The following is a 16,901-nucleotide window of genomic DNA, read 5'->3' as shown; positions in this document are numbered from 1 at the left end:
ACCAGTAACTGATGTTCTTTGAGATGTGTTGCTCATGTCCATTCCATTATAGGTGAGTGAACGCCACGGTGCGTAGTTCCCAGAACTTTTTCCCCTTAGCAGATCCCGTATGGTCAGCTCTGGTGCCCCCTGGAGTCCCGCACGCATGCTGTGGTATATGAGGCACTGCCGGCCCTACGCCCCCTCAGTCTCTTCTTTCTGCCAACTCCGGCAGCAGGGGTTCTGATGTGGAATGGACCTGAGAAACACATCTTGAAGAACATCAGTTACTGGTAAGTAACCTTGTTTTCTTCTTCGAGTGATTGCTTATGTCCATTCCATTATAGGTGACTAATAAGCAATACCTTGTAGGTGGGTAGGACTTACCAGTGAGCTGCCCTCAGCATGGCTCTGCCAAATCCTACGTGTTCTGTCGCCTGCTAGGCGATGGCGCTTGAGCTCTGGTTGAGTGCGCTGTGATGATTCCCGGAAGGGACACCCTCGCCTGCTGGTCATAGAACTTGATGCATGATGTAATCCGTGAGGCGATGCCATCTCCTCTCTTCCTACGAACCGGGAAGTTTGGGAAAAACATGGAGAGAAAATTATCTTGGTTACAATGAAATTGGGAAACCACCTGGGGCAAGAAGGCTGGATGTGGCCTCAACTGCACCTTACCTTTATAGAATTCTGTATAAGGGGGCTCCAAGGTCAAGGCCCTAATCTCGGAGACCCTCCTAGCTGAGGTAATGGCCACCAGAAAGGCTACCTTCCCTGAAGGCATGAGCAGGGGGCATGAAGCCATGGGTTCAAAGAGGGGCCTCGTGAGTCTCTAGAGGACCTGGTTGAGATCCCAGGGAGGCCCCGGGTCACAGACCTGCAGGTAAAGCCTCTCCACCCCCTTGAGGAAACTGACCGACATGGGATGGGAGAACAGTGGTTTCCCCTCTAGCAGCTGCTGGAAGGCCGAAAAGCTTTAGCGGGAACAGGTACTCCAGGGTCGCCTGTTAAGGCGATAGGCTGGGCAGACTGCCCCAGACTCCGCCTAAGAGGTAAACCATTTCCACTTAGCCCGATACACAACCTGTGTAGAAGGTTTCCTGCTGCTAAGCAGGAGTTCTTGGACCTGCACCAAGCAGGCCCTCTCTCCCTCTGCCAGCCACAGGGCCTCCAGGCCATGAGGTGCAGGGGGTCCAGGTCCGGGTGCAACAGTTCATGAGGAACATGTCGGAAATAGACCCAGTCATGCGACCCTGGAGCAAACAGAACCTCGGACACTTTGCATTCCAGGCCAACGCTAATAGGTCCAGTTGGGGAATGCCCCCTTCTGGAAGATCATCATCACAATCTCCGGGTGCAACAGCCAGTCATGGCGGGGTAGGAACGACTTGCTGAGGCTATCTGCCTCATCGTTCCTCACTCCTGGGAGTCCTTGCAGAGGTCTGAGAGGCGCTCTCCCCCCTGCCTGTCTATGTAAACCATGGCTGTGGTGTTTTCTCTCAGCACCTGCACCATTCTGGCTGTCGGGAATCGGAGGGACACCTTATACGCTGAGTGAATGTCCTTCAGCTCCCTCACGTTGCTGTGCAGGAGCTTCTCCCTTGACCAGAGCCTCTGATTGCCTGCGTTGGTGCTAATGCAGGCTCCCCATCCTACATCGGAAGCGTCAGTAATTAGGGTGATTGACTTGACCAGTTCCTCGAACAGAACATCTCTTATCATTGCCTGGGAAATCCACCACCAGCAGCTAGGCCAAAGAGCAGGGTTGTGAACTGGTAGTGGGAGCCAGCCACCATAAGACAGAGAAATGCCTGTGACTGGAGAGCATAGACACCTGAAGTGAGAGGGGTCCCTGAAGAGGGACGTAGGGAGAGGATTATTGGGTGGGGTAGGTGTAAACTATTTAACTGTTGTCCGACCCCCTGGGGGGCCACTGTTGGGGGGCTGAGGATGAGCTGGGGGGTTGATTTCTACTTCTGAACCCCCTATTCCTGTCCCCATTTCTATAGGGTTGAAAGGGCCTAGATGGACGCCTTAGCTGCTGTTGTGCATGGGGCCATGCCTGCCGCCTGGAAGCCTGGGGCGTGTACAGGCCCTGGGAGTGAAGCGTGGCCCTAGAATCCTTCAGACCGTGCAGCTTTGCATCGGTCTGATTGGAGAATAGGGACGACCCATCGACAGGAAGGTCCTGAATTGATTGCTGCACCTCATGGGACAGGTCCGAGGATTGCATCCATGAGCACCTTCTCATGGCAATGGCAGAGGCTATGGCCCTACCCGCCAAGTCAGCAGTGTCACTGGATGTTTGGAGCGCTGCCTTAGCCACCGTGATTCCTTCATCCAGAATGGTGGTGAAGTCTGCAGACTGGTCCTGGGGCAGGGCCTCAGCAAACCGCCTGAGGGAGTCCCACAAGTTAGAATTGTATCTCCCCAGGAGGGCCTGATGGTTGGTGATCCTGAACTGCAGGGCTGCCATTAAATTATCTTTTCTCCCAAACAAATCCAGTTTTTTGCTGTCTTTGTTCTTGAGAGTGGAATCTGGGTAACCTTGCCTGTCCTGCTGGTTGGCTGCATCTATCACCAGGGTTCCCGGGGCCAGGTTAATGAACAAATACTCGAACCCTTCAGCCAGGACATAATACTTTTTCTGGGCCACCTTTGATGTAGAGGCGACCGAGGAAGAGGCTTGCCACAGAGCCTTTACAGTTTTGAGGACCCTATCGTGGACTGGTAAGGCCACCCTCACTAGGGCAGCTGCTGCCAGCACACTGAAGAGGGTGTCATTAGCCTCCTCTAACTCCTTCACCTCCAGCCCAAAGTTAGAGGCCACCCTCTTGAGCAGCTCCTGTTGCGCCCTGAAATCCTCCAGTGGTGCCATATGGTGCCAGGAAGCTGTCTCATCCGGTGAGGAAGGAAGAGGACTGCCGAGGCACGTCCTGCACGTGTTCCCTCACCTGACGAAGGGATGCACCTGTAGAGGGTCCCTCCATGGGGTCTGACTCCTCGTCCGAGGAGTGGTGTCTATGGGCCTTCTCCTGAGCCGAAGACATGGACCGAACCCCCGCTGACAGGATGGATTGTGGCCTCTGTCCCATCTGGATGCCCCATGGGATGCAATAAGGCCATTGCTGCGGCCATTGACCCTGGGGCCAACCTAGGGCTGACTGCACCGCCGGCTGTGGCACCTTGTGGGGGCGTTGGCTGTCCCGACGACTGTCCCACCTGTGGGACCCGAGCCACTAGACCTGCGGTGCCATGCACAGCCTCAGTCCTGGGTGCCGTCCAGTGCCGGGGAGCGTCCTCTCAACGCCTCTGACCTGGAGGACAATGAGGACCCCCCCTCTGTCGCCACGAACGGTGCCAGCAAGTAGAGGTGCGCTCCAAAGAGCTTGAGGTACCGGAGCGTCGTCTTGGCATGAATGACTTGCGGTGCCATTTACTCTTTGGTGATAGACACCGGCACTGTTCTGAACTCCATGGTGCTGAGCCTGACTCCAGCGACCGGGTTCCGTGTCAGGAACTGCGTGATGCGGGGTGTTCTTGTGACGATTGGGTTCCGCACCATCTTGGTGCGGGCGAACCCCTAGTGCTGAGTCCTCCGACGGTGACTGGGTTCTGTGTCGCCTCGGTTCAGGCAAACTCGTCGGTGCCGGGGATGCAGAGCAGGAGCTGTCTGAGTGCCGCCTGGCAGACCTTGACCGGTGCCGCCTCTTGGCCTGCACTGTCTCCAGTGCCGGGGACCGACCTCGGCGCCGAGAGGGAGACTCCGCATCCCGAGTCGAATCAGGCCGGCTCGACGACACCAACCTGGAGCAACTGCTGGGGGAGCATCCTCGCTCTACCCCCGGTGGCTGTCTGGCGAGAGATCTTCCTCCCCATACCGGGGATCTCCACCGCCCTTCGGGGGGGCCTAACGCGGACTTGCCCCAGGAAACCAGACCCTTCTCCCTCGGTGGAGGGGGCGGGGGGCGTAGGCAAGGCCAGCAAGGCTCTTGCCACCTGAAAAGCCTCCAGTGCCGACGGCGTCAGCAGGGGCACTCTCCCACTTCCAGGAGTCGTGGGAGGCTCACTGCTTGGAGATGCAGGCACCAGAGAAGACTTGATGGGTCGTAGCCAATGGACCTCCGCACTCAACCCTGCCCATACCGATGGTGCAGGGGAGTGTCCTCACTCCGTGCACTGTCTCTTCTTTTTTGACACCTGGGATGTTGCTCGGTGCCTAGTCGAGCCCGGTGCCAGCGGTGCACTCTGGAGACACTCGGTGCTGAGGTGGAGCGGGACAGCTCGGACGCCAGGCGGAGCGCTGACTCCATGAGCAGGGCTTTTAACCGGAACTCTCGGTCCTTCTGAGTTCGCGGTTTAAAAGCCCTGCATATCTTACGCTTGTCTTTCCTGTGCTCTTCCCCCAAGCACTTAAGGCATCAATCGTGGGGGTCGCTGAGCAGGAAGGCCTTCCCACAGAGGAGGCACATGGCTTAAATCCAGGAGACCAGGGCATGGCCCGTCCGCTCTAAGTCCCTCAGGGACTTCTTATCTAACTACACTTAACAACTACTTAGCAACTACTTAAAACTAACTAAAGTACTTCAAATAACAAAGGGTTCAAAGAAGGGGAATGGTACTTGCAGAGAGCAAGGCTAGTTCCAGCAACCATCGGGGCGGAAAGAAGGAACTGAGGGGGCGTAGAGCCGGCAGTGCCTCATATACCATGGCATGCGCTCGGGACTCCAGGGGATCTGGTAAGGGGAAAAAGGGTTCCGGGAACCATGCACGGTGGCGTGTACTCACCTATAATGAAATGGACAAGAGCACTCAGTCGAAGAAGAAGAATTTGTTTCCTGATGGAGGATTTAGGGCCCACCAGCTCATCTGCCACATCATATACTGTCACTTAGCCTTGATGTTATGCAGCTACTCATTCTAGTTTTCCCAGTTAGTGTATTTCACTTTAGTTCTAACTTGTTGACTCAGAATCACAGCTTTAAAATAAATAGGTGTACCTGTATTGTATATATCACCTTATACTTATAAACCAATGGAGAACTTACAAATGTATGTATTTTCCTTCACTTTGAAATACATTTATTTTTCACTGAAAGAGTTAACCAGAGGTTGGGGACAAGATCATTGTGTTACCTAATGGGTATTTATAACCCAGAGATCAAGCCCATGAAATCAGTTTTTATTAAGCTTTTTATAACTTACACAACCTGTTTTCTGCACATTATATACACCATTAAATCCACAACAATTTAAAAATATGAGCACAACCTTCTAAGAAATTATGGTGGTAATACTTAAGTGATTTATTTTTTAGGTTAACAATTCAAATGTGTATTTTTTTCTTACAAAAGGTAGAAATTATGTCTTTTAGAGGTACTCATGTGATTAGGTCCGAGATTTAGGATTTATATTTAAAGCATTTATTTTTTAACAAAACCTAGAATTTACTCAAAATTAAAATAGTTTCTCCTAGAGTTTATAACTCAATCATTGCAGCATTGTGCTGCTGCATGAGAACTAGAAAGTAAGATTTAAGTAGTCTGCCCTTGTCCAAGTTGAATGAAGTGCAGAAAAACATCATAAATAGTAAATTGTTAAAGTCCTTTCAGTTTTAATAATCTAAGGAGCTGTTAGTAACATAGGAAAAGGAATTTGTTTCTTTAAAAACAAAGTGTGAGTTAGTTTAAAGTCATAGCTACGTTTAAATAGTCATATCTACGTTGACTTTATAAACTGTTCTCTTGTCAGCAACCAAAAATGTGATGGCTTCTAGCTAACAGCATTTCAGTCTGTTCTTAATAGGTGAAGAGCTCTTTTCAACTTGATAGATAAGAAATCTATAGCAAAAGCGCTACAAGTGTTGAGAGCTAGCCTAACAGCAAACATATCCTCTGGTTTTGTGCTGATCAGCCAGATCCACAGAGCTGTCAGAAACTCCTGTATTGATAACCTCCCTTGCCCTTGCGCTATGATTGGCTCAGCTATTAGGTTGCAACTATGTAAGACATGGAGAACTGCCTACCCATAATAGTGACTTTCTGTTTACCTTCAGAAACACCGAATGATCGTGTCTGGTAACTATCACACTCTTTTTCTGACTGGTTCTTGGCAGTTCTAGCTCACTTGACCTGATCTGTGTGTTGAAAGAGATAATTCAGACAAATCCATGCTCTCCCACATGTTTTCTTGCCTTTTCCAGTATGCCAGCTCTTATGATTTTATTGTATCACAATATTTGGTGCTTTTCTTAAAGCTTCTGCTCCTGGAGACATATGATTGAGAAAATCCCTACTTTCATTTAGAAAAAAAGTTTCTGGACCTCAAAAGGTTGGAAATGTATTCCCTAGCAGCTCAAAAACCAAAGAGCACCCCTCCTCCCCCAAATTATTTTTTTAAAGAGAATCTCAAGATTGTTTTAACAATTTCATGATGTTTTGACTCAGAAGATTTGATGCTTGGGATTGGCAGTTACTACCTTTCTTTGAAAATAAAATATGCTGCAGTTTAAAGCATGTGGTTTATATAGGCAGGAGTGGTGACTTGGCAGAGTTTGTGCCATATGAACAAACAGTTGGTCTCTAGAGAGATGGGTATGTTTCCTGAATTTGGGAGGACTGGAGACATAATCTTTGCTTGAACTCCATTTGGGCCAGTATAATTCCACTTTGCTCCTTACTCTGGTTAGTGCCTCAAAGACACAATTTAACCTCAAAAAGAGTAGCTATAATAAACAAGATCTAATAAGATTTTGGGGAGGTGAGCTGAAATGTATAGCAAGTTAAATGCCTGTTTGCATTTTCTTTTATAGCAATTTGGTCTCACCGCAAAGGAAATCAAATTAAACCAGAAAAAGAAAGATGAAAAAAATAAGTAAGTTATTAGGAATGTCATTCTGGGAGTTCTTATGTACTTTTTAATTTACTATTTTGCTAGTCTTGATGCCTAGCTAATCATACCTGTCTTAACTCTGGAGTTTCAGATATTAATAATTTTTTATGTAAAAATCACCAATAATGTATGCATTAATTCTCACTAAATTGTCTTTTGGAGAAAGTTGAATATTTAAGTTTTTCTGATCTATATTTTAGTATCCTATTTACTATTTTAAATATAATGTTCTGATGCATTCTCTTGAATCTGGGTGTTCTAACAAACGTGTTAGCTTTGTGCTACTGCACTTAAGTGATTTCAGAAAGTTTTTCAGAATGTTCCAAAAGTGGACTGAGGAATCCATAAAACAATTCTAGTTAAAATAAATAACTTTCACTGGATTGTATAATGAACTAATGTGTAACATTTACCTTACTCCTTTTTCTCTAGAGCCCTGTTATCTGAAAATCATAATCTTAGAGTCTCCCAGGCGCTTTCCCTAATGAACGAGATGTTATTTGAGACAGTTCAGCTTCCTGCCAGTGAACTTAGACCATTGTCCAAAACAATGAGATCTCATCGAAAGTTCAGAAAGCATCATCTCACATCTGCGCGCAGGTAACATTTGCAATTCAAACATACAGTTGTACAGGCCTCCCTACTGCATTTGAGATTTGCTAGTTGAGATGACCACCTCGAATCCTGTGTGATGTGGGTTAAGGTTGAATGATTTAAATGTCATGGCAGTAGCAAAAGTATACATTGCAAAGGCAGTGCAAAGGGGATGGATCTCTCTAGCTGAGGCTTCACCTGGTGTGTGGAAGTCTCTAGCTAGTATACAGCTAGCATAGCTAGTTCCTACACCATTCCCCTGTTGTGTTGGCCCAGCTTATGGATTGCCCCTTGGAACTGTTAGAACTCCCCCGCCTTATTCCCTCTCAGTTCCCAAACAGACTTCACCAGAAAGCTCATGACTTATGAGGAGAGGCTGAGGGAACTAAGCTTGTTTAGTCTGCAGAAGAGAAGAGCGAGGGGGGATTTGGTAGCAGCCTTTAACTACCTGAAAGGGGGTTCTAGGGAAGATGAAGCTAGGCTGTTCTCAGTGGTAGTAGATGACAGAACTAGAAACAATGGTCTCAAGTTGCAGCGGTGGAGGTCTAGGTTGGATATTAGGAAAATCTTTTTTACTAGGAGGGTGATGAAGCACTGGAATGGGTTACTAGAGAGCTGGTGGAATCTCCCTCCTTAGAGGCTTTTAAGGTGTGGCTTGACAAAGCTCTGGCTGGGATGATTTAGTTGGGGTTGGTCCTGCTTTGAGCAGGGGGTTGGACTAGATGACCACCTGAGGTCCCTTCCAACCCTAATTGTCTATGATTCTAAAGCAACAGTCCAGAATTTAATTTGCAGGCACTTCACAATGGGTTTTTTGGGAGTTACACAAACAAGCTTAAAACCATAACCGCACCTCCAAGCCCTTTACCACCAGTAGGGCTTATTTCTCTATATGCGATAGAGGTTTCCCCCCCAATCATAGTTCTATACGCCCATAGAACTCCCTCTTTTTCAGTACACTGCCAAAATACCATATGCTGACAGAGTCCCCTCCTGCCCCTAACTATAGCTCCATACGCCAACGTAGCCCTCTCTTCTCCTCCTCCTTCTTGGTAGGGTTAATTATGCTTGCAGGGCCCTTTCCTGATACCACCTCCACCAGTATATGGTTACATTCTGTTTTGGGTGGTCTGGGGGCTTTAACACTGCCTTCTTTGTACCCCATGGGAGTGGCAGGGAGGCAGAAGTAGGGTTACATTCAATCAGGGTCACTGTTTGTAGTGTCAGCATTTTTCTTCCTCCCAGCTGCTTGATTAGCAACTTTTGCTCATATTTATTTACTTTTTTTTTTTTTTTTTTTAAATTACAGAAAGGCAAAACTTTTACTCTGTTTGGGGGCAAGTTTGACATTGTGCTCTCACTTACATTCCTTTTCATTTGCATTCTAGTCTATTTAAATCAAAACCAAGGCCAAAAGCAGGATTATTAATTAGACTTTCACCTTATTTGCTTTACATTTTCCTACGAGGGGCCATAACCAGATAGCATAAAGCCAGCCCCAGAATCAGAGCTGCAACCAGCTCCTTCAAATCCACCCCCAATTAGCTGCATCCAGGAGATACCGAGAACAGCTGAGAATATGGTGGCTCATGAGCCCTGTAACATTTGGTCACAATCACCAGAACATGTTTTAAAAAGTCTTAGACTAATAAAACTAAACATCTTACCTGATCCTACTTGTAGGTTGCATGTGCAACTCTTCTGCCAGGTGGAGAGAGCTACAACAACGGCTGGGTTCAATATCTAGGGGCTCCTTTTCAACAATACAGAAGCAGCTGATGCACCCACCCAGTAACCTGGGAAAATTACACACCACTCCCTGGGCGTCTCTAAGAGGCATTACTTCCCCTCTCGCAAGCGCAGAGTCTGAGTATAACAAAGGAACTTTTCATAAAAAGGGGGAAAGTATCTCAGCATTAACTTGAGAAAATGCAGTAAGCAGGATTCACAAGCATATAACCATGATTAAAACATCCTCCCCAGAGTACGTTGGGCAGTGTCTTTTGCATCAGGTTCTAAAGTCCAACAATTAAATGTTTATTTAATGTGCCCCCCACTTCTCTCTATCGCACCCCAGTCACAGTTGTTGTCCTTGGTCAGTGAAGACCCAGTGTTCAGCAATGCATTCACGTGAATTCATCTCCCAGCCAGGGGTGGGATGGTGAAGAAAGCACTTTGTTTGCCCCACCAGCTGCTTGTTGCTCTGCTGCACCCTCTAGGATGTATTGAGGTCCCACCACTTAGCACAGCTTTCAGTGATTTCAGCAGTTAGTGGAGAAGCCTCACTGCTAGTGCAGGCTAGGCAGTCTTTGTCACCAGAGATGCTGTCTCATCAGAGATGTAATGCTTAGAACTGGTTATTAGTGTTTTCAGCTCTATTGATGCATATCAGAAGACTCACAATGGAGTCTTAATCAGCTCTGTCATTACACAGTGGAGAAGGGGAGGGTCAAATGATGTCTAGGACCCTTAGGCAGAACCCACACCACCAGGTACAAATATCTGTCCCTAGCCTCTCTCAACTCCACTGGGCTTTGGCCGCCTGTCCCCTGCCTAGTGAGTGCAGTTCAGTTGAGGGTGAGTCCCTCACTCAGAGTATGCCAAGCAATGTTCTGCTGCCCTTGATTCACACAACAAGGTTAACAACACTTTATTACCCCTGCACTCAATAAACAAAGTGACTTGTGATCCAACACCAGCAAAAAAGTGATCTTTTGGGCAAAGCAGCCCATGATGCTGTGCACCTAGGCAAAATGGGGATGTCTATTCAAACAAGGGGACAGTTCCAGAAGTCTTTTTCCCCATCTTATCTGTAGATGTCATGGGAGAGTTCATGCAGACCCTGCTTACATATGTATTGGTTTTCAGCATAGACTCCTGAATTTATATCGCTTGTCCTTTTCTAGAAAGAAATACCCCCACAGAAGTGACTTACATCACCAAAAGTGTTACTCTTTTTTGTTCTGTACTTTGCTGCTATTGCCTTGTAGAAAATAATAGTATTTGATTTTAATGTTACAAATTATTAAATATCCACCCCTAGATATTATTGTTTCAAACATGTCATCTGTTTTCTATTGCGATACATCTGTAGTAATATAATGGTATGTTGGTAGCAGTGGTAAATAGGTATTTTTTCTTCTTGTTTTAGAAATCATTCTGGTATTCGCAGTCTATCAACAAGTCGAACTGAAAGGAGCAGAACCACTGCCAAACCTGGCGAGATCAAGCCTGGTGAAGCAAGACCCCTTTTTACTCCACCTCATGGTTTAGCTCAATCTGGGGGTAAGAATTGAAATTTCTTAATGTGGGTGTGTGCTGAAGACCTCGTCTAAGTTCCCTGCAGCATGTGATATTTCATCTTGGCTGCTTCCCTTCCCCTCCCAATTTGTACATGGAAGCTAACAAGCTTATGCTGTAATGCAGACTCTAGACCCAAGATGTGGATTGTTCTTTGAGGATGGGAATGTCACTGTTATGATGACTTCAGCCTCTCAGATAGGATGTCAGTTATTTGACTACTTCACCATTCCTTTCTGTATTCATGAAAATCTTGATTGTGCAAACTGTCCAGAGCCCATAATAAAGGGTAATGTGGAACCCAGGAAGTAGACATTTTCTTGACTTTCTCCCTTTTTGAGAATCCATATATATTACAGACAATGCTAAAACTGCTTGCAGTAAAATTGTTTTCTATGTGTTTTTTTAGAAATTGCCACTGTGGTATTACAGAAGACTACATCCAAAGGGAGGATTAGAAATGCAACAAGTTATCCTATTAACTCTACACAAGGTAAGCTATGCAGAACAAAGAGATGGTACTTTTTAACTAAAAGTTTGATAGTGCTGTGTTTTACAAGACCTAAAAAACTCTGATGTAAGTAACTATTTAAACAATAAGACAAAATTATTGCATTTCTGAATTGTTGCATATTTCAGGTGGTATTTTTACTTAACACAGTACCCAAAACTAGAGCTGGTTGAAAAATGGGGGTGGGGAATTGCAAACGTTTTTCATTAGTGTCCCCTTTTTTTTTAAACTGAAAAATTTTGAACTTTTACATGTTTTGATGCATTCTACCAATGACTGAATGCCCTTTAACAACCTGAGAAGTGCAGTAAGCGCCTGAAATTCATTGTTTGTCTCATCATTTCTCTGAGATAGAATTTATGAATCATAGTAGGAAAATAGTTAAGCTCATGCATTTATGAAGCGGTATACAGGAGGAAGCATGGGAGAGAACTAGCTATGAACTAGGTTCTATTTCCAGCTTTACCACAAACTTAGCATTGTGACCTTTAGCAAATCCCTTCACCTTGTACCGCTGTTTCCCTCAGTCGTGGCATCGAGGAGGCACTGCAGTACAAATAATAAATATAACAATGTTAGGAGAGTGGAAACAGTCATATGATACTACTGATAGAAAACCCTCAATCTTTTGTGGATTTGTAGAGCAGAAAATGGCAGAATTTCAGAAAGATGCCGTATTGCTGCTCTGCTTGTCACTGTGCATTTGGTACCCATTGTTCTGTCTCTTTTCTTATGTACCAATTTCCAGACTTTAGCCCTACATGTTAAAGCCCAGTTTGCGTTAACACGTGGCCTAATGGTATACACTCCTATTAATATACCGTGATTAAAATGAGTTGGAGCAAGCCTCAGGTACATCTGATTTCCATTGTTAAGTATGCCTTCTCTTCCCACAGAGGCTAATCAGTTGACCATCTCTCACAGCTCTCACAAAGCTATTGTTAATCAAAATTCAGATTCTAAAATAGATTGGAATTCCAAAAGTTTAGAGTAGGAAAAGGAGCATAGGAGTCTTGAGCAGTAATTTTTGGGCTTGGTTTCATTCACTGCTTCATTGTGTGACATTAGTTTTAAAAAAATCTTTTCTTTTCCAAGTTGCCATTCAGCCTCAAGACCAAACATCCCAAGTCACTCGCAAAGGAATGCTGAGAGATTTTAACCAGAGGAGAACATGGTTGCAAGGCAACGCAAGCCAGAGGCAGGGCTTGAGCAAAAGAAGACCTAATTCAGCTAGACAAGGTTTGGAAAAGGAATGAGGCAGAAATTTGGGTTCTTCTTCTAGTTGTGCCCCTGTGGGTGCTCCACTTTAGGTGTCAGCACGTCCTTGCATCGTCAATCAGAGATTTTTACTAGCAGAGCTCGTCTGTGTCGCACATGCACCATAGCGGTCTTGCGACACCGTTGGTGCCCTTTTCTGCTCATGCAACCTGGCCCCCCTCAATTCCTTCTCAACCATCCGCGGTTGAAGATAGAGCCTTCTAGCAGTTCCTCACAGCTTGTCCAAGATATCCTTATAATTAGTTGTTTTGTAGGCATTTATTCAGTTTTCCTTGAGTTTTAACCCAGTTTACCCTAGTCATCTGTTTAAAAAAAAAATGTTATTCTTACCCTTAGGCTAGTTTTTCCCTTACCAATTCAGACATCATGCCGGGCTCACCCAGTTTCAAATAGTCCTCAAAACATCGAAAATAGGCCCAACATCGGCACTGTCAGAAATCCCGGTGCTGGACAGAATCTCGGCATCGGCAATTGCCAAATCACATGTCCTGGCACCAACTGCACCAATGATCTCTACTGAACTGACTGCTGGCATCAAGATGATCCCAGCACTGACACTGGCACCAACTCTACACTGATGCCGAGGAAACATACAGAGAAGCGCAGACACCATGAGCAGGAGGAGGAATTTCTAACATCCTCTCCTATATCTTCGCTGTATGGCACAGATACATCTCCTGCGCATTTTTCTCAGAACGAGCCCATCTCCCCCATATCTTTCTCAAGTGATGAGGACTATGACAGGGAACAGGCAACATCCTGCCCCTTAGGAGACGACAGCTGGGGGGAGATTGTCAAATGACATCTACACTCCAAAATGCCATCACACCCGTGGTTCGGACCCCCATGGTTCGCTCCACCCACACCTTACCATGTACAATGGCCGAGATGGGACACGTCTTCCTCTCTTCTTCCTGCAGCACACCATCCACCTCTCATTGGCGTAGATCTCAGTCAACACCCAAATCCGTCCCAACAGCAACTGAGCCTGAGCCATCAGAGGGGAGCATACAGAGGGAAACAACATCACCCCCTCACAATTTGTCTTTCTCCCCAGATGAGGCCATAATCCCTCTGCCGCCCACCACCGCTGATGACTTTCGACAGTTTCAGGACTTACTCAGAAGAGTGGCCGACAATTTAGAGATCCCACTCCAACAAGTAGCCGAGTCACAACATAAGCTCCTAAAAATTTTACAAACTTTGGTCTCTTTGAAAACCAGGCCTCTTCCGCCACCCAAACAGCCAGCGCCAGGCATTTTGATGGGAGACTCAAGGACGGCATTTCAGTCCATGCTAGGATCGAGCCCTTCCCTTGTTCCTAAACCACCCATCGCCCTTCCTCCCAGCATGGGCCCACATTACATCAGATCGGTGGGTTCTCAGCACCATTTCAGTTGGCTACATCCTTCCTTCCCCCTCACGCACATCCCTGTTCAGGGACCTCTCTCACAAGCAATTCCTCATTCCTGTTATATGTGGGGGCTGTAGAGGAGGTTTCTCCAGACATGAAGGGGAAAGGGTTCTAGTTCTGTTACTTCCTTATCCCCAAAGCAAAAGGAGGCCTCAGAACTATCCTAAGCTTGCATCACCTCAACAAATATCTCAAGAGGCTGAAATTCCGCATAGTCTCCCTAGCCTATGTCCTCCCTTCCTTGGATCCAGGGGACTGGTATGTCATCCTGGACTTGAGATGCATACTTCCACATCTCGATTTTATCAATTTATGGCACTACCCTTCAGCCTCTCGTCTGCCCCAAGGGTTTTCACAAAATGCATGTCAGTGGTAGCTGCTTACCTGAGATGTTGGGGAGTTCAGGTTTACCCTTCCCTAGACCACTGGCTCATCAAGGGCCTGTCACAGTCCCAGGTCCATCACAGCCATGACTTCCCCTACTCTTTGTTCAAACATCCCCTTTTTAATAGTATTTGTGACACTAACTGTAACAACAACTTGTAACTGACTTAACTTTTGTATTTGTAACACTGACTGTAACACTAATAAGACTGGCAGCCTTGACTTTGCCATGATTTCCCCCCACTCTTTGTTCAAACGTCCTCTTTTTAATAGTATTTGTAACATTGATCTGAGGAGTGGGAGCAGAGGATCTTTTGAGATTCTTGTCATGTTCTGGCAAGCTAGTAGCAGGCTGATTAGCTCATATTCCCTATCTTAGGCTATGGTATCCTTTGAGTTTTTTAATAGGATTATGTTACAGCTTCCGTTCCCTGATCCAGAATTTTGTTCTTGCATGCTGGTTCTCCAAAAGACACAGACTCCCATCTCTGATTGAGATAAGAGCCACATTGCTGAAGGCAGCAAGAAAAACCTGCTGATCTATGATTGGACAGAAGAAAGATCATGCAGTTTCTCCTGTACTCTTGAGTATGGGAGTGCTGCTAATATTAAGGACAACAAGGTTACAGGGTATTTGGCTAGAAGTATTTAACCAGAACAACTACAATTATACTGAATTTTACTTTATCACAAATTCATAAACAATGGCATGGATTTCTTTGTGTTTCCCTATTCAGCCTCTGATTATCAAACAAATAGCACAGGAAAGCTGAGAAGACCTGCACCCTATGCAGCTGCAATTCAGACAAAAGAAACAGGTCTTGATTATGAGACTGAGCGAGATTCATTAAGTCCTTGGAGTGTCCCTGATGATATCCAAAGGCTCCTTCATGACAATTATGATTCCCTATTTGAGGTAAGGAGTCTAATTATAATAGGAATGAGTTGGGGCCTATCTTGTACCCAAAGGACTGGTATTTCATATGCCTTTAGTTACCTCTTTTGCAATTGAAATAGATTTCAGATCCCAAGACTGGGTGTAGGAGGTGGAGGTAGTAGCTAAGGATTCTTATTGTAAATACTACAGCAATAGTTCAGCAGAGATTCAGGTTCACATTATAAAGCTGTTGCTCATACCATGTCTTTACTGGTGTAGCATGGATTGGGAAAACTAACAACTACCTTATATTTTTCAAATGCATACTCATTTCTTTTCTGTTGGGGGCTTATTTCAGTTGCTGCCCAGTAGCCACTGGGGACACAGTTGTGTAATAGCCTTGTTGCTTGGGCAAAGGAAAAATTAGTTTCCCTTCACCACAAGTATATCGTCTGTTCTCAAGATATTTTATAGTAAGTCATAGTAGATGATTTTTTAAATCAGGACAAGTTCTAGATACTAATGTGATGAGCACTTTTGCGATCTGTATAGGGATTTCTAGAGGCCTATGCACCTTGGCTCATTGTTCACCCTCTTTTTCCCCTATAGGGCTATGTGCCTCATGAAGAACATTGCTCTCCTCTTAGCACTAATGACATTGACCGTGTATCTGAAAGCACAGGAAGTATCCTCAGCAAATTGGACTGGAAAGCTGTGGAGGCAATGGTAGCAAATGTGGAAGAAAAGTGAAGTGAGGATTTTTCAACCCTTGTGCACTTTCAGAGTGGTTTAATACTATTATTTAATTCTTAATAATCAATGTGAGTTCTCCTAAACAATTAGCTTTCAGGGAAATGTCCAGCCTTACCATACCATTATATTTTAAGCAGAACCCTTCGTTTGAAGTGATGCTTAAAACTCAGTAGTGAAATATGGCTCTTGCGCCATGGAAAGTGTTTCATTTTCTTTGAAATAAGTTCCTTAGTTTCCTGGCTAAAGACGGTATAGTTTGGTGTTAATGTGCAGTGTCTCTCTAGCTTCTCTTGTGCTCAGGACAGGTCCTTGGAATATGCAGACTGATGGAATTACATTACACTAACTGAGTGGGTAAGGGAACTTGTGTGGCAATATTGACTTTATTTCTAAAAATAAATGCGTACAGATAATTTAAACAGTTTTAATGACCAGGTTTTCTACTTCTACTACTTTAATATCAACTCAAAATGAAACGTTTCATTTTATATTTTTAGAACAATGCAGTTATATTTTTTAGCATTAACTACTAAGTATATTATGTAATTTAACAGGTGTGATCTTTTGATTTGGTTTTAATAAAAGCTTGGTTGTGTCTGTTGACTGCTTTTGCATTTTTATATTAGTGCCTTCTATTGTAAGTTGTAGGTGGTGACCCTAGGTTAAAGTTCTGGGTAATCTTCTTCCAACTCCTTTCTTATTCAGAAATTTTAAGGAGCATTAGTGATAATCTAATTTGACTTCTGCTTCTATCTTAGCAGCATGTAGCTGAACTACAGCATAGCTTTGAGAAAGACATCTAGAAAAGTTACAATTTAAGGACTCCAGATGATGGAAGAATAAGTGGTTAGCATGCAGAGAGCGTGAGTATTCATTAGATTTGGTTAAAGGATGGCAGCAGGAGGTAATTAACATATTGG

General features: G+C 45.2%; 1 protein-coding gene across 1 annotated transcript in view; it reads left to right on the top strand.

Moving 5' to 3' along the window:
• CPLANE1 (ciliogenesis and planar polarity effector complex subunit 1) overlaps nucleotides 1-16,584 on the top strand; it is a 168,169-nt gene extending 151,585 nt beyond the window's left edge. The window contains exons 47-53 of the mRNA XM_067545544.1: nucleotides 6,791-6,852; nucleotides 7,303-7,470; nucleotides 10,616-10,749; nucleotides 11,174-11,257; nucleotides 12,371-12,514; nucleotides 15,089-15,267; nucleotides 15,838-16,584. Coding sequence (XP_067401645.1) covers nucleotides 6,791-6,852; nucleotides 7,303-7,470; nucleotides 10,616-10,749; nucleotides 11,174-11,257; nucleotides 12,371-12,514; nucleotides 15,089-15,267; nucleotides 15,838-15,978 — 912 coding nt within the window. The 3' untranslated portion in view covers nucleotides 15,979-16,584. The remainder of the gene's footprint in view (nucleotides 1-6,790; nucleotides 6,853-7,302; nucleotides 7,471-10,615; nucleotides 10,750-11,173; nucleotides 11,258-12,370; nucleotides 12,515-15,088; nucleotides 15,268-15,837) is intronic.
• The last annotated feature ends 317 nt before the right edge of the window (nucleotides 16,585-16,901 follow it).

Source organism: Emydura macquarii, unplaced genomic scaffold, assembly GCF_026122565.2.
Source record: "Emydura macquarii macquarii isolate MOO-44397 ecotype Brisbane River unplaced genomic scaffold, CSIRO-AGI_Emac_v2 contig_1045, whole genome shotgun sequence".
Taxonomy (NCBI): Eukaryota; Metazoa; Chordata; order Testudines; family Chelidae; genus Emydura; species Emydura macquarii.
Note: the sequence above shows the minus strand (reverse complement) of the source record. Positions and strands in the feature narration are given on the sequence as shown.